We start from the raw sequence: 23,624 nt of genomic DNA, 5'->3' as shown, positions 1-23,624 counted from the left end.
GCATGAGAACACCTGTACCTGGCAACAACAAGTTCATGTCACCATTAGCTCCCTCTCATCATCATCATCATCATCATCATGACTCAGAAATAATACAAAACAATGTCCCTCCAGCAGAACATGTCAGCTGTAACAAGTTCAGGAAACTTATTTGAATCCCCCTAAAGATTTATCCATTTTTTTGGAATGAAGGCTGGAGTGACACAAAATCCAAGCAAAACTGACTGGATTTTAATGTTTAGGAGCAGCTGTAAACTAAGGATGCAAACTAATAAATTATGGGGTTTTTTTCAGGTTTTGAAATGAGGCTTTTTAAAGGGTGGCTTCTTAGGTTAGAAACTCCTGGTCCGTGCATTTTCATCATATAAAATATACAATTAACTAAATGTTTTAATGAGAAGAAAGGCAGTTTTAAAAAAAATGTAATTGCATTTAAACAATAAAAGCAACAAAAGGTTAGATGAAAGGAGCAAAAAGCTAGCTAAAAGATAAAACACCAAAAAAGCTCGAAGTAGAAGAACAGTAGCTAAAAACTAAAATATCAAAATTAGTAAGAAACTAAAAGCATCATATTATATATTTAAAAAAAAAAAAACAACAGTGCCTTTTGAAGAAACTGAAACTACATCAGTATACTTTTGTTGGGTGAATCTTTGTATTTTGAAAAGTAGAAAAGTCACAAAAGCCAAAAGTCGTGGCTCCCAGCTTCTGAATGAGCTGAACGTTTTAATATATGACTGGTTAAAATGCCACAAAGTTTGCAGAAGTTAAATATTTATATATATTTATATGTAAACACAGGTAAACAGTTGTTGTGATGGTGCGAATTACAGCTTTTGCACTTTGAAAACTTTTTCTCCTAGTCCTGCAAAGTGAATAACGTTACAGTGACAGCTGAACTACCAGTAGTGCTCGTCTTAGAAATACATCTTGTAGTCATTATTTGATAAAAAAAAAAAGAAAGAAAAATAACTATTTTTGTGTACATTTTTACAGACTAACGGCTCTTCGGGGAGCCCTGTCTCTTGTTGCCAGGACAACCCCCGCGCTCCCATTGGTCGCCGCCGGACCACGTGACGCACTGTTTTGACGTCACGGCCAGAAGCCGCTGGGGCTAATCGGAGCGCGAGCAGCGGTCCAGGAAACAGCCTTCCTGGAGTTTGGACCGTGAACAAGCTGGGAATTTCAGCTCCTCTGAAACTTTTTTTTTTACCGCTTTCCCCCCCTCCTCCGCCGCCTTTCACACGAGGTAATGGACTATTAGGAAGACTTAAAAAAAAAATAAATAAACAAAACTCCCCTCCCGGACAGGAACTTTCCAAGGTAAGTTGTAGCTAACGCGTCCCTCCCACTCACTCAGTTTTCCCTCTTCCTGATACTTTTAATTTTCTCCCACAGCTCAGGTGAGATGACTTTACACGCTAAACAAGTGCTCTTGCAACATATAAATATATCATCGCTCTCAGTCGTCCTATGCTTGTTTCAGGAACAACTCGGAGTGATTTTAACTTTGCTCGGTGCTGCAGATAAGCCCCGACCAGAACATTTCTAATCGGATGAAGCTTCTTCTTCTTCTTCGTTTTTATCCCTTATTGAACCTTCAGATGAGCCACAGGGGGGTGGCTGGTGTCTTTGCATTTACTGAGTGAGGACAGGCAGTGGAAAAAAACAAAGTGAGTGTGTAATTTCAGCAAACACATCAGTCAGTCAGTGAGTGGAATAAAGCAGGAAAAAAAGGGGGGGGGGGGGTAGATTTACTGGCTTTACTCTGACAAAGGAGTGGAAATGTTTGTTTTTTTCCTCTGTGAGGGATCACTTTTGCTTTTAAAGTCTCTTCAGGTGACCAAACATGCAGATATTAAACAGACACACCACCTAATCTCTGCTTTATTTTTTTGTGGCGTGATGTTTTTCAGCTTGAAATGACTTGTAAAGTTGTAACTAACTGTTTGTGGATCGGCCCTTTTTTCCTGAACATAAGCGTCTAAAAGTCCAGATAATATTTAGCGTCAGTGATGTTGCAGGAAAATGTGGACATTATCTGCCTTTTTTTAAAATCTAAAACATAATTTTGTCTGTAATCAAGTCAAATATGAAATGATCTGTGTTGCTGTTCTTGTTATTTGTGGGTTAGGGTTAAAAAAGTCCTAAAGCAGATGTTCAAAATGATGTTTTTTTTCTTTTAAAGGCAAAGAAATCCAGTTTGTCTTTGATTATAAACCATTTCAGGGAGAGCTGGTAACTCAGGGTTCACACAAAAGGAAACATTTCTGGTGATGGTTTGAGTGTTTAGAAAGGAACGGCTGCAGGTTTGGTGCAGACGTCAGGCTGGTGGTTGTCGTCCTCGGTTTGGTCTGAGGTGTAAACGGCGCCGGATAAATGGGCTGAACTTCTTCTGTTAGTCCCACTAAAATATTCATGAGAGGATCAGAGAGAGGAGAGGCGAAAAACAAAAACACCAACACTCATATAGACTTATTTCTTGTCGCAATGACGAGGGGGAAAAGAGAGAGATGAGGTTCAGGTGCAGGAAATGAGAGCGAAGAGGCTCCATCAAGCAGAGGAAGCAGAAAACTGCATCCAGCTCGCTGCCTTGGGGCCTTTTTTTTAATTTATCTTTTTAATTTTAGCAATCCGGCAAACTGGAGTTGCAGATAAAACACACGAGGAGCACAAAAAGATCTGGGGATGTGTTTGACACGAGGGTGGAGTCCTGATCGCGGGCGCCTCCAAACCCTTCAAGGTGCTGAACTCTCACAGATGTTTTGCTAAATTCGAGCAGCTGTTCTATTTTTCGTCGGCGTGGGCGTCCTGCGGGTTTGCCTCTGACCGGGGCGACCGCGCTGGCAGAACGGCGGCCTGTAGTTAGGCTCCTCCAAGGACGCCGTTGGCGCTCGTCCTTTAAAATGAACCCAGGCTCTTTTTTTTTTTCACAGGACAGAGTGGCTGGTTGAGAAGGAGGAGACGTGAGGAAAGCAACAAATGGTTTCTTTCAGGCGGATAAGGTTTCAGACTTTTCCGCAGCTTTTGTCTCGTCCTGGAGAAGAAAAACGCCACATTTAGGAGCCGCTCTCAGTTTCCTGAGCCGCTCGTCCAATCCCCCGCTTGTTCAGCAGCTCTGCCCTTCATCTCCTTGTCGACAAGCCGTCAGTGACATTTTTATTATCTTTTTTTTTTATCTCGTTCTCGTTTTGCTCCTCATAATGGCTTCAGTGTCATGATTGTGGTTTTCTGCAGCGCCTTGTTGCACAAAGCTCTCCGGCTCACAATGGGAGCTGATGTGCGCTGAATTACGATGAAGCCTCTCCCTCAGCTACAGAATGGATGAGATGTTTTCTCTTTTTCTTTCTTTTTAATACAGTTTGGAAAAGGAAAGCGATGGCTATTTAATATTATTAACAAAAAGACGAGTGTATTCATGAATGCAGGCAGGAAAAAACAAAACTGTCAGCCATAATCTCTATTAACAGAAGCTTATTTTACACTCCTTATAATTAAAATAGCTATTAAAGCTAGAGATGGGGGGTTATTAATGTAAAGAATCACAGGAAGAAGACATCAGCTCTACTTTTTAGATAAATTTGTAAGAAAGTTTGTTTTCGAGCACTAGATAAGAAGATGTTCAAGGGATGTTTTGTTTAGAAAATGAGCGAAACAAGAAATAAATCAGACAGATTATTATGAACTCAGTTATTCGCTGATTCAGTTCAGATAATTGGTAAAAGGATGAAGTTGCTGTGGCTTTAGCCATCATTTAATCATCCTGGACGGAGCTACAAAACCGTGACGGTGGATGTTATTTCTGCCGGCTCGGTTTACGGAGTGGATTTTTTTTCTTTTAACCCCTTTCTTCAAACGCTTTGAGTCGTTTGGTTCGTTGACAGAAACTTTCCCCTCGCCCCAGCAGACTGACGGCGTTCCTCGGTCCCGCTCTGACCTTAAACCAAATGACACGGCGGATAGGGTTGCAGTCAGGCATTTGGCGGCGAAGTCGTGCCGCTGCGGGGCCTTGTAACGTGAGCGCCCGCCCGCCCGCTTCCCTGGAGTTATGCCATCAGCTGCGCTCGACGGCGGCCTGACTGGGAGAAAACGGGCGGAGGCCAGGAACTTGTTTACGCCGGATTCGGTTTACAGGAGCAGACGTTTCATTCTGCTCCAACGTACGAACAAATCAGCAGTTTCAGGTTGAAAGTGTTGATATAAAAACAAATATCTGTTTGAAGCTTACTTTCCTGCCTGTTTGGAACGTGAGCTGCTGCCTCTTTTTAGTTTTAATGGCTCTAAAGCTCCTGGATGTCCACTTTATGCACCAAGATGAAGCTACACATTTAGGCAGCTTGGAGTGAGAACGTTTTACTTTTCAAACAGGAGGGAAATGAATTAACCATCATGTACGGAGAAAAAATGATGTCAATAATGTTTAAAGTTCTTGTTTTATTGTTGCAGAGATAAAAGCTGATTTGTGGGTGAATATCAGCTTCTCTTGGAGTAATCTGTGAGGTTGAAAATGGCCGCCCGCGCGGCGGTGCATCACATTTCGTCCTGAGTGCATCATTTGTGACCTCGCCGTCTGTAAGCGGGTCTTTGTGGATGGCCCTGCCTCCCGGGCGGCCTCTGTTCTCGGGATTATCTGTTGGGACTTACCTGCAGGATATAAACGGAGTCTTGTCCCGGTTATATAAGATGGCTACAAGATGTTCTGGGATGAGTGCCGCGTGGAGCGCCTTGAAACAACAGGTCAGAGTTGACTCCAGTGCAGGACAGGGACCCACACTTCAAACGAAATCCTGAGCAAAGATACGAAACATTTGCTCCACACTGATATCATGGGAGCTAAATGAACAAAAACAGGAGTCAAAGTGCTGATTGGAGTGACAGAAGGTCCTGTAGAAATGGATCCAAAGCTGTCTCACCCGCTTCCTTCAGTGTTTCTGTGACTTTGGGTTTTGCTCCTGTTGGAAAGTGGGGGCATGGCTGCGACGATCCTCTTCTAGACGCAGCACACATGGCCCCGGTTTTTAACCACCGAATGCAGTAAACACGCTCTGTAATCACCACGGCAGACATCATGAATCACTTGCCGTAAAGATGGTCCTGGAAGGAAGGAGCCAAATCCCCTTTCATCGCACAGACGGATCACACAAAATCCCTTCTGTCTTCGATCGGCCAAACATTTAACTTTTAACTCAAGATGAGCCTGATAGTTTCTATTCTTCACCTGTTTGCAGGTTAACCTACCATCCTGGCTCCAGTAATATTAAACCAGATGCCCTTTTGTGACAGTTCTCCACTTGTGATGAGCCAAAGACCTTCAAACCCATCCTGTCACCCTCGTGCACTAATGGATTGATAACCTGGGGGGGATTGAAACTCGTTTAAGAAACTGGACCCCAACTGGCTTTTTAAAGGAAATACAGTCGTTTTCAAAGCTGTCCACTCAGTGCCACTGTGTTGGAGACTGTTCAGTTCCAGACCGAGGTCCCCAGTTCAGCTCCCAGGTATGGAAACCTTTTGCCCCACCCTTGGAGCAGCTGGTAGCCTCCCATCAGCCGAACCGAATGCCTCAATCAGGAACAGGAAGTCACCGTAAGAGGCGTCATCACAAATGATCTCAGATCTTGGAGTTCTCAGCTGCGTACATGACCCTAACCTCTTCTGCTGCTGGATGAAGGCCTTTTAGAAGCCTTTCGAGCCCGTCAGCCTCCATTGTTTCCCGTCTGAGACTGAAGTGGCATTGGCTTCTGTTCGGCGTCACCTGGGGCGTTCTGTCGGCGGCTTTGGGTCCAAACCAAGGCAGCGTTATTCCAAACAGCAGATCGACTTTTCAGACGTACTGTGGCTCCTGGCAGAAGCTGTGGGGGCGCTTGCTTCCCTCAACATGACATTATTAACACTAAATCTTACTAAAACCAGGCCGAGCTTTCTGAAGCTTCGTAGAGCCTGAGTGAGAAGGAGAATCGTATCTAATGTAACTCGGAGACATTCGTCCTTCTGTTTTTGTGCAGTTTAACGCACAGTGGTCTGGTTGATTCGGAGGTTTAACGTGTCAGACGTCCTATGAGGTCGGATCATGTCTTCATTGTTGGTGTTAATATAAACTGAAAGGGATGGCCTGTTCCGCTCAGGTTTACCAACGCCGGCGTTAGGTTAGGTTAAACTAGCCTTCGCTCGCTTGTCCCGCTCAGCTGGAGGGTCCGTCCCGGGCCACGTGACTTTGGAGCTCATCAGAGCCAGGGTTACGTAACGGTGCCGTCACCGGTCCGCCAGGTAAGAGTCTTAACGGTTAATCGTGGGGCGGTGATCTCACAGAGCCAGAAATAGCGGAGCTCTTAGGGTGACCATCTGATGGGATGTTCAGGGGAGGTCTGAGCTCTCACACCTTCATTCAGATGTTTGTTTTCTTTTTTAAATACAGTGATTTAATAGAGATTAACAAGATCAGATCTGCTACGAAACGATACGACGGAGCCTTTAATCGCGATGTGATGAGATTCAGTTTGAGTTTGATTCAACGCAACAAATCAAAGAATTGATCCTGTTTGTTTTTGGGACTAATTATTCATCTAATTAAAAGAAAAAGCTGCTCACAGACGAGTGTTGTTTTAAAACTTTTGCCGTGAATTGGCGCCATATGAACAAACTGAACTCAACTCTAGAAAAACATTTATTTTCTGCTTTTTGGTTATAAGTTTATAAGTTTGAATGTTCCTCAGGGGACTGGAAGCTCTTCGGTTTTCTCCTGTCACTGTTTTCCAGTGTGAAACTGTACTTCAGCTGCTTTCTGGGCAGTAAAAGCAGAAAGTTGATGGAGAAACGGCAGCCAGAGCACCAAACGCTTTGGACCGGAAACAATCACGATGTTATTAGAAGCTCCAGCACTTCTCGCCTCAGTAAACGATCAGGAAAATGCTTCAAGATGCCAAAAAAGCCGCAATTTAACAAGAAAATAATCGTCACTTTAACAGCTTGTGTGTAATTACTGTCAGTTTTATGTTGTTTTCGTTTTGATATAATTCTAAGTTTCGATATTTCATCAAACATTTAGTCCCTGGACTGACGTAGAAAACAAAATGGCCTCTACTTCCACACGTATAACTTGTCAAACTCCCGATTAATCCCGTGGCTCCCGCTGCGTCCGTAAAGCTTTTAAGAAGGGCTCTAATTAACCTCCTCTGCCTGGTTTGTAATAACGGGGAGAGGAAAAAAACAACGTTTTCAGTCGGCTGAAGGCGAAACGGTCAAAGGAGCCGTCGAGTCTTTGCAGGAAGTGTTTGTAATTTCAGGAGTGATTCGATGATTCAAAAAGCCTTTTTTTCTGCAGTAAGAGCCGTTTGTTGTGCTTAATGAGAGCGCCTTCAGCTTCGTAGTCCGTCGAGCAATTAAAAAGCAAATTTGAGTGAAGACGTCTGGAAAAGAGGAAGAAGAGACAGATGCTTTTAAATCGTTTAGTAATGACATTTGTCTTCAGTAACGTATAAGCTTCTGTTTTGGCTCGCCCGTCTTTGAGGAAACGTTTGCACGGATCGCCATTTTTCTTTCCTTTCCAAAGACGCCGTTTTTAGCCCGAGACCGAGAGGTGCGGTCCTGCCATGGGATCAAACGTTTTTGTGTAACTTAGTTAAATTTTTTACTGTCGCTCGCGGCGAACGTGACCCCACGACCTCCTGCTGCCACGCGCGTAAAGAGCCGCTCGCAGGGGCAGCGCCGCGTTCGGAATGATCCGTCAGGAATGTTGGTTTTCCTCAGTTAGGAACGGTTCAGTGTTCCCGTAACTTTAGGCTGCGAGATGTTCTGATAACTTAATCTTGTTTCCACTAAATTCTGCTGTTTGCATCATTTAGTTTTATACATTTCTTCTTCAGTATGCGTTAGACTCTTGATCTGTATTTTTTTTATCAGTTTTTATGAAGTATTAGGATTAGAAAGAGCTGGTTTAATTGATACTAACATACAGCACATGTGCTGGGTTAATTCAGCTGATTAATCCAGAAGTAAATCTGTAACTCATGTAGTACAATGATATATATTCTACACTTCCTGTTTTAGTCCCTACTGGTTCGATACCAAGCTGCGTTTCCTTGCCTTGTACTTCTACATGTGTTACGGCAATAAAGTTTAATCTAATCTAATCTCAATCAGCTCAGTTTGCAATTCTGATCACTTGAGTCGACATTTAAGCTGCTTCTTAGCACATATGTGTGATTAATGATGGACCCAGACAATCGGCGTTTGTTCCAGCAGCGATGTGTGTGGAAACGGGTGTTAATCTGTGATTTCTCTGCTGTTTCCAGCGTCAGGATTATCTGCAGGTAGCAGCAGTGAAGTCCCTTTGTCAGAGCTCACTGGTTACTAAACATTCAAGGATTAAACTACGAGAACTGGTTCAAAATGCGTTAAAATGCTACAACTGCTGCTTATGAATTTGGTTTTTCCTTCTTCGCTGGAACGGTGCGACTGAAGCAGTGAGTTTATTCTCTCGTGACAGGACAAGTGAACGTGTCTCTGCTGAGACATGGAAGCTAACGTTGGGACAGCTCTTACAGAGGATCCAAACGTTGACGGGTTAGAGAAGTGAACGGATGGTGCGCACATTTCTTTGTTGAAATTCTCAAACCTTCGAGTGTTGCAGGGTTGACGGCGGTGTCTCTGAGTCCAGAGTAAATGGGGTTCAGTTTTCTGTCTCTGTTTTATCAGCTCACCCTTTTCAGGTTTGATTTGGACTCTAGGTACAAGAAAACAAAACCACTGACTGAAAACTAAACTCTTTTTGCTTTGCTCCAGTTTGGCGTTCAGCCTTTCACAGCTTTCAGGTTCTCCTGTGAGCTCGTTATCTGCAGGTTTAATGATGCTCTTCGTCCTCTGCTGGGGTCAAAACACCCCATTTCCTCTCTGCACTTGTTTCAGAAAAGTTTTATTTCTCCCACACAAACCTAATGTAAAAATGTTGCCATGAAAAAACAAAACTAAACTAACGAGCCGGCAGAGCGGAGGGTGAAGCGGCGTGTGGTGTCAGAAGTGAGCCTCAGAGTTCCTGCAGGAAACAGAGGATGCTTCTGCAGAGATGCACGCAGGTGTGGTTGTGCATCTGGAGAGGTTCTGCAGCACGCAGACGTTTGGTGGTCTCTTTTTATCTGCCTTTGTTTAGTTTACTGCAGTCGCTGTTGTGATGATGATTATTTGCAAACTTAAAACAAACAAAAACAACCTGAGGCTATCATTCTGAAATGCTCAAAGTGATATTCACTGAAAAAAAGGCAATAAAGTTAATAAAATGCAAGCAAAAAGCCGAAAATAAACATGAAGCGATAAGATTAAAATAAACTAAACAAATGAAACTATCAGGACTGTCTTCTTAGGAACTCACAACTATTATTAGACAGTAAAGTGCACGTCGTTTGTGTTCTCCACCTTCATGAAACTATAAATAACAGCAGAACTTCAGCCTCTTTCATTTCATCAATCTTCCTCTCACTTTCAGGCGTTTCAGAGCTCTAAGTGCAAAATGCAGCATCAAAGCTGCAAACAAACTACAACCTCAATTAGCAGCGAAAGAACCAGAGCCGTGATGCATTCAAAGGCTTCTCGTGCCGCAGGAAGGCAGAATCTGAAAAGAACGAACGCCGAGCAGTCAACTTATCTCAAAGCCGACACTCTAAATATAAAAAACCTCAAATTGAATGCAAATACGAGAACCACAAGCTCTGATCTGGTTCTAACCGCAAACAAATGTGCCAAAGGGACGGAAATATCCCCGTCCTGTCGGCCGGTGCAGAGAGAACCCATAATTTGGTGGGTTTTCCTCCTGCGTCAGTGACAGAAATGGAGCGGCAGGAGGTTTTCCTGCCACTTACAGCAGCTGGGTTGTGTGTAGAGAAAGCAGCTGTTTTTCTGTCTCTCACGTCTTTCTTGTGTCCCAAACGCCTCCAATCTTCAGCACACGTGTCGTCATACGTGCACTTCTTCTGGTCAGACAGAGCTGAACAGCTGATGAGCTTTAAATGGTTTTAAATTATGCTTTCCACATCCACAACTAAGGCCGGTGTACCACAAGGCTGAGTTCTTAGCCCACTTCTTTTTTTCTTTTTTTAAATAAATAAATGATTTAGTGTAATCATTCCAGGTTCATGTTTTCAGATGTATTATACAGATATATATATGTATCAGGCTTTGCACAGTTATGGTATTTAAAGTATTGCAGAATGATTTGAAACGTCACATCTAACGTTGAATGTTAGAGTAACTGAAAAGTGACTCTAGATCAGCTTCAGACCCACAAAATGGCTCTTAAAGCGTTTAGGTATACACACACTGCTAATGAGACACTTAAATAAGGGCGTTGTGACAACACAAACAGCTATTTTACACAAAAATAACATGTCTTCGAACCATTTTTAACGTTACTTAGATGATTAAATATCGTAGAATCTCTCAGTTTGTGTTTCGCAGCTCAGGCAGAGCTCGTAAACCCGACTCTGGGATGAAACGACCTCTCACCTGTTTGGAATATCAGCTAAGGTCAAAGCTGCTTGCAAACAACCAAAGGATCTGGGTGTCAACAAACAGCCTTCATCTTTTCACCTCCCTGCTGCCGTTTCTAATTGCCTTTCTTAACGTCTCCTTCCACCTGCAGTGTGACGCGCCGCCGCCACCCTCCCTTCGAAAACCAGCCTCAGCCGCAGCCGCCATGGGCAAACAGAACAGCAAGCTTCGCCCCGACGTCATGCAGGACCTGGTGGAGAACACGGACTTCACCGAGCACGAGATCACCGAGTGGTACAAGGGCTTCCTGAGGGACTGCCCCAGCGGCGCCCTCACCATGGAGGAGTTCAAGAAGATCTACGCCAACTTCTTCCCGTACGGCGACGCCTCCAAGTTCGCCGAGCACGTCTTCCGCACGTTCGACGCCAACGGGGACGGCACCATCGACTTCAGGGAGTTCATCATCGCCCTCAGCGTCACGTCGCGCGGCCGGCTGGACCAGAAGCTAAAGTGGGCGTTCAGCATGTACGACCTGGACGGGAACGGCTACATCAGCAAGGCCGAGATGCTGGAGATTGTAACGGTGAGAAGGTTTTTTTGTTTTTGTTGGTTGGTTTTGCGCCCTTTCATCTCTAAACCTGTCTATTCTTTGCACTTTCAGCTGTAGAGTTTTTATAACGACTTCTTTAAGTGTCTTCATATCGACTCGGCGCCTCACAGCTGAGGCTCGGTACTTATTGGCCGTAACGGCGTCAGGCAGGCCGAGGCACGCGCCGCCCGGCGATCCTGCATGCGCCTCCTCGGCTCCCACGTCACACGGGCTAAATTGAGCGGAGATTCACAGAAAGCCTAATCCCGTTCTCCGAGATGCCGGGGTTTTGTTTAGGCTGTACGTGTGAAGAAAACGTGTTTCTGTGAAGGGACCGTTTCATGACGGCGTTCAGGTCGACCATTTAGATGTAAGCAAACTGAAATAAATCCAGGAAACGTGTCTACTTTCTGTATTTCAAGCAAGTTGGTAATCGGTCGTCTTCATGTGTTTCATAGAAGAAGAAACTGATAAATTATTGGACATTTATCAGTTTCAGCTGCATCACGGACCGATGAGTCACTTTGAACACTTTGTGGTTTCATATTTAAGCTTCAGATGGTTGGTTTTGGCGAGTTCAAAGGTGGTTTTGAGGCTTCAGGCCAGTTATTCAGGAAAAAAAACCCTGAATCTCAGCTTATTTGATTTCAGATTCTTCAGAACCGATCTGGATTTTATCAGTCAGGTGAGAATAACCCGGAGTTAGGATCCACTTCAGTCCGGACAGGAAGTGATGAAACTCTAATCATTATGGTTTAGGTTTTAGGTCATTTATTCACCAATCTAAACAACTCTGCTTTTCTGCACTTAAATCTAAAATAAGAGATGAAAACAAAATGAACGGAAGTCTTTATTTGTCTTTCTGCGGAGAGAACTGATTGAATAAATCAGAAGGACATGTCTTCCCGTGCACCGCTGTGCCTCGGGCTGTCTTCACGCTGCACCTTCTCTGGTCTTTGTTTTGTTTTTATTTTTCCACTGTTGGTGAAAGTTTGTCCTTTTCTCTCCTGTTTGCCTGCAGGCCATCTACAAGATGGTTTCCTCTGTGATGAAGATGCCCGAGGACGAGTCCACGCCTGAGAAACGCACAGATAAGATCTTCAGGCAGATGGACACGAATCGAGATGGTGAGGTTCTCTGAGCCTTGGCCTGAATGAATGCTTGTCTTTAAAACTACAACAAACCCGCAGCTGAATAAGGTCTAAATCAGTCTGTATTTGTTTTTCAGGTAAACTGTCTCTGGAGGAGTTCGTCGAGGGAGCGAAGAACGACCCGTCCATCGTGCGACTGCTGCAGTGTGACCCCAGCAGTGCTGGGCAGTAGGAAACCGGACTCCTCCTACTCATAAATTAGCACATTTCTAATCATTTCTCTCATCCGACCCACCTGAGACCCTTCGACATCCGACACCGTGACTCGTAGAGGCTCATGAATACGAAATACACGCAGCCGCCGCTGCACACGTGGTAAAGACCGACGCCTGGCGGTAACCCCTTAGACGCACCCGTTCATGCGCCTCTACGTCTGGTCGGAGGCGTCCCGCACAAACACGGGTCTCCTACGCGCTGCGAGTGCGACTTGAAGGACTGAAAACCCCATCAAAGACTTGTTGAAATCCAAGCTGTCCCTGCGCCGTGCGAGGCGGCGGCCGGCGAAGATTATCTAGCTGCCCCCGTGAGGTACGACGAGGCAAACCCAGGTTTGCTTTTATTTTTCTGTTTTCGTTTTTTTTTATTTTAAAGCATTATTCCCTATTTGAAGTGAATCGTGCTCGTGTCGTCTTCGTGTTGCCGTGTGAAGACAAACAGGTCTTGAAGTATTTCAATGTCGACACTGGAAATAAAAAAAAGAAAATGAAGTTAGCAAATCTGGGACTACAAGTTTTCCCAGCAGGCTGTGGTTCTTTTAGATGACAGATCTGGGAATCGTAGTTTTCTGACATATACATATATATAAATATATATAAAAATATTTTTTTTATGTAACCTGTTTTTGGAAGAATGTTACGAAAACTGACTCAGATTCCTAAATAAGAAGGAATTATTACGGATTACAGCTATCTTGTTTTTATGCCAAGTTTGGTATACACACTTTAAACACACACATTCACACAATTTAATGAATTTGATGCATATAGTTTGTTTTTTTTTCCTCCAACTATGATTCAACAAAACTTCTGTGACTGTATAGGTATGAACTTTGAAACTACAGGAATGCGTTATATTTACTTGACAGGCGTGAATGGAAGCTGGTGTATTCTCTCGTATTTATGCTCGGCGTGTTTAAAGGAGAGGACCACACACGTTGCTATGCGCTCACCTTCGGAGAGCCGCTCGTTACGGCGAGCTGACGTGGCTTCGTTTTAAGAACTAAAAAATCCACGGATGCTGAGCTTCTACCATGACGTCAGTTTTCATTCAGCAGCATTATCTTTCAAACGCAACTACGTTCAGTCTCTAAATTAATAAAATGTTCTGCTAATTGTCTCCTGCTGAGTAAACGTTACTGTGACATGTATACTTGTTTATTCACCTTTTTTTTAATGTGTGCTCATTAATAAACATCTTATTTGACAGGTCAGCAGCAGATCTCACTGTGACTTTAATTTACACCTTCCTGACAGACATCCAAGTATAACATGTGACTTCTGGATCTGCACCTTTCCGTAAGGCAAACAGGTTCTGTTAACCCCTCGTTTCATTTCAACAGCATCTTGTGGTCAAGTGCCAAACGCAGACGAATTAAACACAAAAAAAAACAGAAAACACAGTATTGTATCAGTTTCTACTGTACGGACACCTGCTGAACAAACAAAAACGAGTCACTGTATCATTTTGTAGATTTTTGTATTAACTTGCGTTATGTATTCTGTGTAGGATGTCCATTTTGTTTATTCAAATAAAGACAAAATGGGAAAAATGGCTCTTTATTTTTAAATATACACATGCTCAGAATAATAACTAAAATATTGTACAGTTCTTCAATAATATGATTTAAACTCACGTACAGGACCAGAAGATAAAGATTCTTTAAATATGTTTATTTTCCCCCCACTGGTCAATAATAACCTTATAATTCCTCACTTTTATTTAGTTCAGCCACTTTGAGTTAATCAGCAGTTCAATAAGTTAATTTAGTGATCTGTTGCTCAGATGCTACAGCAATGATTTCACTTTTTAATAAAAAAAAAACAAATGTCCTAATTAATTACCATTTACTTTTGTTTTATTACACTATGTCAACAGGTTCCTTTCTGAAAATATTTTAAAGTGGAAATCTGATCAAGACATTTCAGAAAATTCAAAATATATGCTTCTTAATGTGATAAGCTTTTAGTTTTTAATAGTAAAATTTGTTCTAACTTTAAATATATATTTTTTAATCTTAACCAACTTTTTGGTATGACATTTTTTTAGTTTTGTTAGCTGTAAATGACTAAATATTACCCTTCCAGTGAGCAAAGATTAAGATAAACATCCTAAAAACACAATTTTTGATATTAATACGCAGTTGTCAGGTCAGGTTAGCATGCTAACTTAGCTTTAGCTAGGTCGTGTTTAGCATATTAGCAATCAGCCAACGTTAGCTCAAGCCACTTCTTAAAAAACATATTACATCTTTTTGATACCAGTAACTATTATTTTTTATTTATTGTATGAAAAAATATATAAATATACAGTTTCAACAATATTGGCATTTACAAAATGAATGAAATAAAAGAAACCACTTGAAAATGAAAGCTAATGCTAATAGTCTTGTAGCATTAGATACAGGAATATTAGCATTAGCTCATTTTTTTTCTCTTGTAGCATTTTTGCACATTTTTAAACAGGATAAAATGTAGCATAACTTTTTTAAATTTAGCAATAAGACCAAGTGACTTTGTGTCTGATTATTAATTATGGCATCTTACATAATTATTTTATATATTTGAGATATTTTGGTCATATCTATGAGATACTGTCTCATTGACGACTGAATTATGAGATACTATAATTATGAATAATTGTTATTAATTAACCATAGGTCAAATAAGTTTGACACATAAATGACAGCTAGGTTTAATTCACCCCCATGAGATGTTTATTATATTTCTATCATTATCTCATGTAAGGCTCTACTAATTAACACTTAGGCTATTACCGGACATGTAAATATTAACACATTGTTGGAAAATAAGAACAATTAGGCAATTTTAAAATCAATGGAGTGCGGTGACAGTGTGACAAATCGCTGAAATGTACAAGAAAGTTGTTGAAATCTTCTAAAAAAAGTACATGCAAAACACAAATAATAAATAATAACACATCTAATAACAACTTATTCTGGCGTACAAATAATCTAAGTTACTTGGGACCAACTAATTCAAGCTGTGGCTACTTCTGATGTATTATTTGGCGAAAACACGTCTGTACAAAAATGAAACGTACAAAGTCTTTTATACAATAAAAATATTCAGTAAAAGTGGAGGACGTGAGGCGTTTCACCTCGCTCCCAGTTCACAATAAATGTCCTTTTTGGTTAAAAATCGCCGCCGTCCTGCGCAGAAAATAAGACCGGCTTCATAGTGGAAGCGTTGGAGAGGAATCAGGAGCGCGGGCATCAAACCGTCGGCTCGGCTCCACCCCGCCGACGGTCTCCAGTAACGCCAGCTTATCTGCAGTCACAGCTTCTCCTCCGATCCGTCCCGCGGGCACGCCGTCAGATCTCCGTCAGCATGATCTTGTAGGCGTCGGCATGGCTCTCGATGCCGAGGATGAAGGTGTCCTCGTTGGAGTAATGCTCCACGATGTTATCATCCATGTTCACCAGGATCCTGCCGCAGGAATGTGAGTTACTACGCAGGCAGCAGGTAAAACGAACGCTTCCTTTACCTCCCTCCTCACTCACCCTTTTTTACTTTTCTTATAGACTTTGGCTATCCTGTCCGTGGGCACGCCGTACTTCTCTGATATCTGTCGACACAACGAAGGGGAGAAACAGTCGGTGAGCACTGTGCTGCGGACACACGTTCTGGCGGCGGACGGTGGACGCACTCACCGCGTCCATCAGCCCTCTGAGCGTCGGAGACTTCAACATCAGAGCGTCAAACACCTCGTCCGTCTCCTTCCTGACGTACAGCAGTACTGCAGGCAGGACAGGCGAGATCCAAGTCAACACTTCTTAAATAATAACCAAAGCTTTTCTGTTTTGTAACAAGTTATGCTTTTTAGCTAAAATTATCCGGCTTAAATCACCAACTATTCCAGATTTATTATGATACTCCTGCACAGGAAGTGCTACAGCCAGCTGCTGCTTGTAAACAACAACAATCTTCTATGAAAACAACACCGTAATATGAAATAACAGCTACATATGTAAAACCCACTATAAAATTAGCTTTAAGATGGCAGAAATCCACTTTAATCTCGGCTCAGCTCAGACTAGCTGTTAGCTTCTCAATCTGGCCTCAGTTTAACTATTTATTTATTTAACTTTTTATTTTTTTTAATAAATGCTCAGAAGTGGTAAAAAATAACTATATAAGGCAGGGGGGTCAAACTCAGTAACACAAAGGGGCCAAAATTAAATAACTCAGTTCTAGCCTTATCAATATTTATAAAAATAACATAAATTAACCTTGGTTTTCGATGTAATGTGTCAAATCATTCATACAGAAATATCAAATACCTTCTCCCAGTTATATATTATAGAGAATTTAAAATAAACACTTTAATGAACAAAGAAAAAATGATCAAACTTTAAAAAATACATAATTAGCATTAATTTCTTATGAATTTTTCTCCGTCAACAAAGATCTGATCACACAGCTGCTGACAATAACTTTGAAACAAGAAGAAAATACAGAAAAAGACAAATTAAAGCAGACTCTGTTGCTCTGACGCTCGTTAAATCAGATATCAGGTAACGTTTCTTGGCTGCGGGTTTACCAACAAGAGTTTGATCGGCCCGGTTTCATGTCAGAGAGATTACAGAGAAATTAAAACTGAATTTTCCTAACTGTCTAATGAAGACTAAACGAGAACTGACAGAGACTCGATCCGTCCCAAACCGGAGGGCCGAGTAACATGTTCCAAAGGGCCGGCTGTGGCCCGCGGGCCTTCAAGTTCGACGCTGTAATATTGTCTGCAGGAGATAAATCAAACGGCTGATTTGTGTAAACTGGGCAGGTTGGAGAACAACGTGCCCCGGGCGGCCATCTTGTACCTCTCTTTTGCGTCTCCTCTTTGATCTGCTTGTGAGGCGACGGACACAGATCTTCGTCTGACGACCTGAACATCCTCTTCACCAGCACGCTCCTGAAAACACGCCAACGTCACGCCGTGTGCAGCTTATCAACCTGGAGGAGGTCACTTCCTGTCGACGCACACTCACCCTTCCCTCTCGATCTCCTCCGTGTTGAAGGTGAACACCTGAACGGGAAGCAGGAAGTCCATTAGTGAGAGGGTTAGGCTCGCCGCGATCACGTCTGTCCGACTTTTAGGTTCTTTAAAAGATTAAATAACATCTCCTTCTTAAAAGAAGGTCAAAAAAACGAGTGAGAAGTGACACTTTGTGGCTGTGACCTCATCATCGTGGCTGAAACCAGAAACAACCCGTTAAAAAAGGCGGAGCTTGGGTTCCTACCTGTCCGGCCCTCTGCAGGTTGCCGAAGTGGACGTCGGGGATGAAAAGAACCGGCTGGGCCTCCAGATCGCTCATGGTCTTGAAGTAGGTGACGTCGGACTTTTTGGGAACAGTTATCACCGCAACGCCATCTTTCCCTGAGGAGGAAAAACAAACAAAAACTATTTTTATTGATGTTTACACACACACACACAGGAAGTGATTTCTTTTTCTCATTTTTCCCTTTAATTTAGTTTTATTCTCGTGTCAAACGCGGCTCAAACCTTTGGACTTCTTGCGCAGCAACTTCCTCTCTTCATCCCTGATTTTCCTCTCTGCTCCCTGAGAGAAAAAAAAACAGAAAAATTAAAACCATGACAAAAGGTCGATAAAAAGCCGAAGAGAAATAAAAGCTTCACGGTGCGTTTTGCTGTGCAGTGGCGCTTCGGACACTAGAGGGAGCTCAAATCAAAACTTTCTTCAGTATCTAAAACATGAAGAAACACTAAAAGACAACTGAACTGAGCCCAAAACTTTTACCTTTCTGCCTTTAACAAACTGCGGACGTGGAGGTCAAAACTGGACACAGCTGCTCTTTAGCTGTCGAGTTTATCTTTTTAAAAAGCAGAGCTTTTAAAATGACACATCCTCATTTCTGCAGGAAACAGCAGTTCTTCAGATTTTCTGTCAGTAAAACTCCAACAATCACAGACAGCACTGATCTGATTGTTTATCACCGATCAGATAGAACCCGTTTATATATTTCTGCTTAAACCCTCGAATGACTCATAAGTACCCAATGGAAAGTCTGCCTCTGTCTTCTGGTTGTCTAATTAAACATTTAACGTTAGTTTCATGAACCAAAGCCTGAAAACTGTTCCACGTATCTCAGCATTAGCGGCGTCGCATCGAGTGAAACCAGTTTTCAACAGTAAGGTCTCCTTATCTGGACTCTTCCAGGTTAAAAAGAAAGACTTGTTCCCGCAGAGGGAAGGAACTAAAAGGCGAAGCCCGGCGGGAAGCGGCTCACCTTGTCGCAGAAGACCTTGATCTGAGAGAAGGCTCTGTGGAGCGGCTTGTTGCTGCGGTTGTTGTAGCTGTACGTGTCGATCTGGATCATCAGAGGAAGACCCTTCACGCCCTTCTGGGAGGAGAAGTCCGTGCTCAGGCAGTTCACCGTGATGAAGATCTGACGGAGGGGGAAAAAATAAAAAAAAGAGGAAGAAGAGGCGCTTCAATGCTTCCCCCGTCTCCGCCCGCCTGTCGAGCCGAGCCTCCATCTGTGGAGCTTTTTATGTTTTTATTGCTCGCGCTCCGAGGACGGGTCAACAAAGTTTCTTTAAATCTCAGCAGATAAAAACCTAAACATCCCTGCAGCATGAAGCGGTGGATTGTTAACTTCAACCATGAAAACCTCACCGAATGATTCGCCCGCTGCTTTTCTTCTGTTTATTTGTAGTTTGAGCTTTTAATTATCACTTAGCTGGGCCGGAAGGATCAACTTTAACGTGACATTTACCCTTTAAAATTAAGATTTATGATAATAAATCTTGAATTTAAACCATAAAGTCAAATATTTGTAGTTTCCCAATAAAAAAGCAGATGATTTGCCACTGGTGCTAATTTCTTAAAGATGTGATTAAAGTGAACAAGGCTTCCAAAATCCATTTGTTTGTTTGTTTAATGTATTTTAAATAAATCAGAAACATGTTTGTTGAGAGTGGACGCAGCTGCTTGTAAAATGAAATCTGTTTTAGTAAAAAAAACGAGTTAAAGAAACAAAAGAAAAAGTCTGATAAATGTTTGGAAGCAGCGCTGCAGTGACCCAAGTTAACCACTAGGTGTCAGACTTACTCAAAGTAAACCTGAAGCAAAACCATTATTTTTTAACAATTATTGTATTTATTTACTCCTAAAAACCAGACCTGACATGAACTTTGCTCCTTTTTTTTGTCTTTGCAGCTTCAGGTTTGTTTAATCAAGTAAAAAAAAAAAATTTTTTTTTAATTGAAATTTACATAAAAAAGGCCTGAGGAGGAAATACAAATGAGGACCCAAAAGGAGAACAACTGAGTTCTGTTCATGTTATTTTTAACACAACAGGTCTGTGATCTGAAGCAGCCGTTTGCTTCGACTGAGGGTTAAACTTTTACTTCGTTAACCTAAAGTCCTTCTTTTCTAACAATTAGGCTCTTCATTGATAAAACTTAACAATAAAACAGAAAATAATTCAGTTTAAGTTCAGGCTGCCGTCGTTACCCAACGAAGGCAACGGGGAAGTTGACTCATTTTGTGTCTTTTAAACAATAATAAATTCAAACGTCCTGCTTAAAGCAGCAGTTCAGCTCTTTGCAGGTGTGGATTTGTGGTGAAGTTACTTTTAATGTTTTAGCTGAATAAACTTAAAATGGCCTGAGAAGGTGGGGGTGTACAGACAGTTTATTAAAATGGGTCAAATAATTCACATAGTTTGTTTGTTTTGTAACATTTTTTCCTCGTTAAACAGTTAAAGATGCAAAGAAGAACAGGATAAACGTGTCTGAACTGCGTTTAGCTCCTTTTCCTTTCCTAATTTTTTTACTTTTATTTGGCGTTTTAAGGAGAATCCCTGTTTTCTTCTGAATCTAAAATTTGTCTCAGCTACAAAGACGATGAAACGTTCGACTCTGTTTGAATTAATTGGGACTCACAGGAACATTCACAGCCTTTTATTACTAAAATTAGTGGAAAAAAAGAACAGAGCGAGTCATTTCTTGTAAATAAATTCAGATTTTTTTTTGTTCCCAGCGACGTCTTTGTCTGGAAGCTGCTTTTGCAACGATAAAGCCACTTGACACACACACACACAACCCACACACACACTCATTCGTGTTCACATAGAAATGAGGGCAAAACAAACAAGAGAGGGTGGGGACAGGCAGCGCTGTGTGTTGGCTCTTGGGGGCACTCTGAAGTTTAAAGGAGCGGTCACAAAGGAGTGGGCTTCACAGAAACTTACAGCTTTCTTTTTATTTTAACGAAGGGACGGCTTTTAGCTCCGATCTGGACCGTCTGCAGCCCAGAAGGATTTCATTTTAGATCTCGAGGTCTTCCTACAGGTCGAGCGCTTGCATCACGTTGGTAAAACCGGTTAATTTGCCGTTTGTTTGCCAACTTATGAATCAGCAGAACAACAAAGAAAAAAAAGAAAAAAACAAAAAAGAAAAAAGAGAAAAGAGAAAAACCAGTCCAGCTGCTTTTCCCTCGTTCACAAACACGCCTCCAGTCAGAGTAAATACGCTGAACTAGTTTCTGGGAAAATTACTATGACATTTAACTCCTGCATGCAAAAAAAAAAAAAAGAAAAGGAGAAGAGAAACACGAAGCGTAACGTTAGTCCTCTGTACCTTGGCCTCCTCGTTCACGTCCCAGGTGAAGGAGATGGCGTTGTAGGCGATCTCCTCGATGTTGCTGATCGTGTTGAAGCTCTCCTTGTAGTCGGCTGCGAGGAGACACGGAGACACGGAGACTCAGTTTACGTCTGCGGGAGTTTAAAACATCCGCACGTGCACGGGAGGGGTATGAGCCGGTAAAAGAGCAAAGAAGAAAAAGAAGAAAAAAGGTGCTCGCCGGGCAGAACGAATGAGCCGGTAAAAAGAAAAAAAAAAGAAGCTGGTAGCTGTTGTTAAGATAAGCAACCATTCGACACGCTTCCATTTCAGACAATAAAGCCTTATCTGCTCGAACAAACACACTCAGGCTTCAAAGGGGGAGCTGAAATAAAGACGATCCAGTTGAGTGCATCACTTTGCTTTAAATGACCTTTGACCCCCCCCAAACATGGGACATCTGACAGCCGCCGAGTTTACTAAACATGTCGGTAAAGAAACAAAAACAACCACTTTACAAAACACCTTAAACAACCTTCATTAGTTAAACATTAACAAGCAGCTAATTAAAGCAAACAAAGTTGTTGTGACGTCAGAAGCCTTTTTGGCGGTCTGAATGACATCAGCGCGATGTGATTGGTGGACACTCGGTGTGCGGGGTTTATTTATTTTTGTTGACGTTTCATGAGGGCTGTAAACAACACGCAAGCATCTGTAAACAAACGGTGCCAGATTCAGCCTCTAACGTCTGGTTGGTTTGGTCTCGGTTCACGCAGAGCATCCCCTCCGCCCTCCTTTGTCCCAACCGCCGCCGCGTCCAACACTTCCTGGTTCCTCGGCAGGTGCACAAAGCAGCAGGACGACCATCCCCCCCTCCTCCAAGTAAACAACCCCATTCAAATGACCCTTTCAGCCCGGGGGGGGGGGGAAACTATGCGGCTGCTTTTCATACCAGATCTTCGAATTACGCCCGACGACGAGGAGACGAGGCGACCCGGCTGCAGCGGGTCGTCGGGACCCGCGGAGCCGGAAACAGGCCGCCCTTGTTAGCGGCGTTTGCATAAGTTCGTGTGCGTCTCTGTTGCGTGATGGGAGCGGGTCGGAGCCTTCGGGGGTGAAGCTGCAGGCGGTCCGTGTCGGTACCTCGCTCACAAACAGACTCATTACACTTGCAAACGGGACGTCGGGGCCTTCGGAGGGCACCGCACTTCCTCCTAACGCGGCGCCGATGTGCAGAAGCAAAATAAAAAACCATTCAAATCGCCTGAAGAGCCTGAAGGCTGCGGAATAACGTCCCGATTTCGACTTGATCGCTCATCTGACGTGGACCGATCACCGTCGGGTTCAGCGTCAACGCCGGCCTCAATCGACGCCGATCACGTTGTTAAACGAACGCGCGGCGCCGTCGCTCACGACTGGGTGGAGAAAGCCGCCAGAATCTGTTCTCTCACAGGAGCAGAAGCACAAAGACCTCTCACTCTTCCAGCTCCTCTGCGCTTGTGTTTATGACAAAGCAGCACCGAACCATGACGCTCCCTCCACCGTGCTGCACAGGTTTGAGGAGGGTTTGCTGCTTGTGAAAGAAAATAGAAGCAAAAAAAAAAAAAACCCAATAAAATATAATGAAAGCTTTGTTGTGTTGCAGCCACAGCGTGACACGGACCGATTCCACCCTGGCAGCGACCAGAAGCTTTTAGAAACTTTAAATATTCAGAAAGATTCCCAACACCTCCGATAGAAAACTGGAAGACTTTCCTCCCAGCAGCTTCTGGAAAATCCCAGCTGCAGCGCAGAGTGAGCTTCAGGAAAGACCGAAAACTACAACTAATCAATTCTTAGTCAATCATGACTTCGAACAGCTTCTTCGCCTGAATCAGACCCATCTCATTGTCTGGCGTTTTTATATCGCGCTCTAATTTCCTCCCGTCGGGGAGAATGAAGTCCGTTCAAAAAGCAGCTCGTTTAAAAGCTCTGAAAGGCGTCCTTCCTGTAAAATATAAAATATAAGACGATGTAACTCTGTGTGCAGTTCATCGTTCCACATGTTTACCACCCGTCCTGAAGGAGACCTCCGCTCTCTGATCTCCTTCTTATCTGATTCCAGCAGCTTTTTAAAAAAGCCTCTTTCGTAGATAAGCTCCCTTTCAGAACTCCGTCGCAGCAGAGAGTTTTCTGATAACTTCCCGCACTGATCATCATCTGATCGAGAATTTTAACGCTTTCAGTTCGACCCAAAGGATGGATATGAGTCTAGACGGCATGAAGATGAATTCTGGGCCGATCTCGATTTGTGCAAACAGAAGAATTAAGATGGAGATCTAAACTGGGGGGGAAATACTTTCAACAGACCACTGAGGTAACAGTGTGGCGAGCATTCCTCTCCCTGTCCCAACAAGCTGCACAAAGGTGTGTGTGTGTGTTTGTGTGTGTTTGTGTGCATCCCGTTTCCAGCCTCGGTCTCCCACATACCTCCGATTCTTCGCCCGCCCAGCAGGTCCGAGCTTGTCGGCGCTCCAACCGCCCGACAGCTCCTTCGCCTGCGCTCGCAACGCGAGTCTGTCACAACCCAGCAGCCATAGTCG

At 43.1% G+C, this 23,624-nt stretch overlaps 2 protein-coding genes across 2 annotated transcripts in view; one reads left to right on the top strand and one right to left on the bottom strand.

Annotated features, from left to right (window-relative positions):
- Window positions 1-1,116: 1,116 nt before the first annotated feature.
- LOC108241632 (neurocalcin-delta B) lies at window positions 1,117-13,868 on the top strand. Its single transcript, XM_017425927.2, has 4 exons — window positions 1,117-1,323; window positions 10,631-11,062; window positions 12,090-12,195; window positions 12,297-13,868. The coding sequence occupies exons 2-4, from the start codon at window positions 10,685-10,687 to the stop codon at window positions 12,389-12,391; spliced, it is 579 nt and encodes a 192-aa protein (XP_017281416.1). The 5' UTR covers window positions 1,117-1,323; window positions 10,631-10,684; the 3' UTR covers window positions 12,392-13,868.
- Window positions 13,869-13,978: 110 nt separating this feature from the next.
- The window catches only part of grhl2b (grainyhead-like transcription factor 2b), a 16,210-nt gene continuing 6,564 nt past the window's right edge, over window positions 13,979-23,624 (bottom strand). Inside the window, exons 8-16 of the mRNA XM_017425581.3 lie at window positions 21,061-21,155; window positions 18,705-18,863; window positions 17,959-18,016; window positions 17,696-17,832; window positions 17,444-17,481; window positions 17,276-17,367; window positions 16,109-16,194; window positions 15,959-16,023; window positions 13,979-15,884 (exon numbers count right to left, since the gene is read on the bottom strand). Of these exons, the coding sequence (XP_017281070.1) occupies window positions 15,770-15,884; window positions 15,959-16,023; window positions 16,109-16,194; window positions 17,276-17,367; window positions 17,444-17,481; window positions 17,696-17,832; window positions 17,959-18,016; window positions 18,705-18,863; window positions 21,061-21,155 (845 nt within the window). The 3' untranslated portion in view covers window positions 13,979-15,769. The remainder of the gene's footprint in view (window positions 15,885-15,958; window positions 16,024-16,108; window positions 16,195-17,275; window positions 17,368-17,443; window positions 17,482-17,695; window positions 17,833-17,958; window positions 18,017-18,704; window positions 18,864-21,060; window positions 21,156-23,624) is intronic.

This window comes from Kryptolebias marmoratus, linkage group LG5 (genome assembly GCF_001649575.2).
Source record: "Kryptolebias marmoratus isolate JLee-2015 linkage group LG5, ASM164957v2, whole genome shotgun sequence".
NCBI classification, from domain to species: Eukaryota; Metazoa; Chordata; class Actinopteri; order Cyprinodontiformes; family Rivulidae; genus Kryptolebias; species Kryptolebias marmoratus.
Note: the sequence above shows the minus strand (reverse complement) of the source record. Positions and strands in the feature narration are given on the sequence as shown.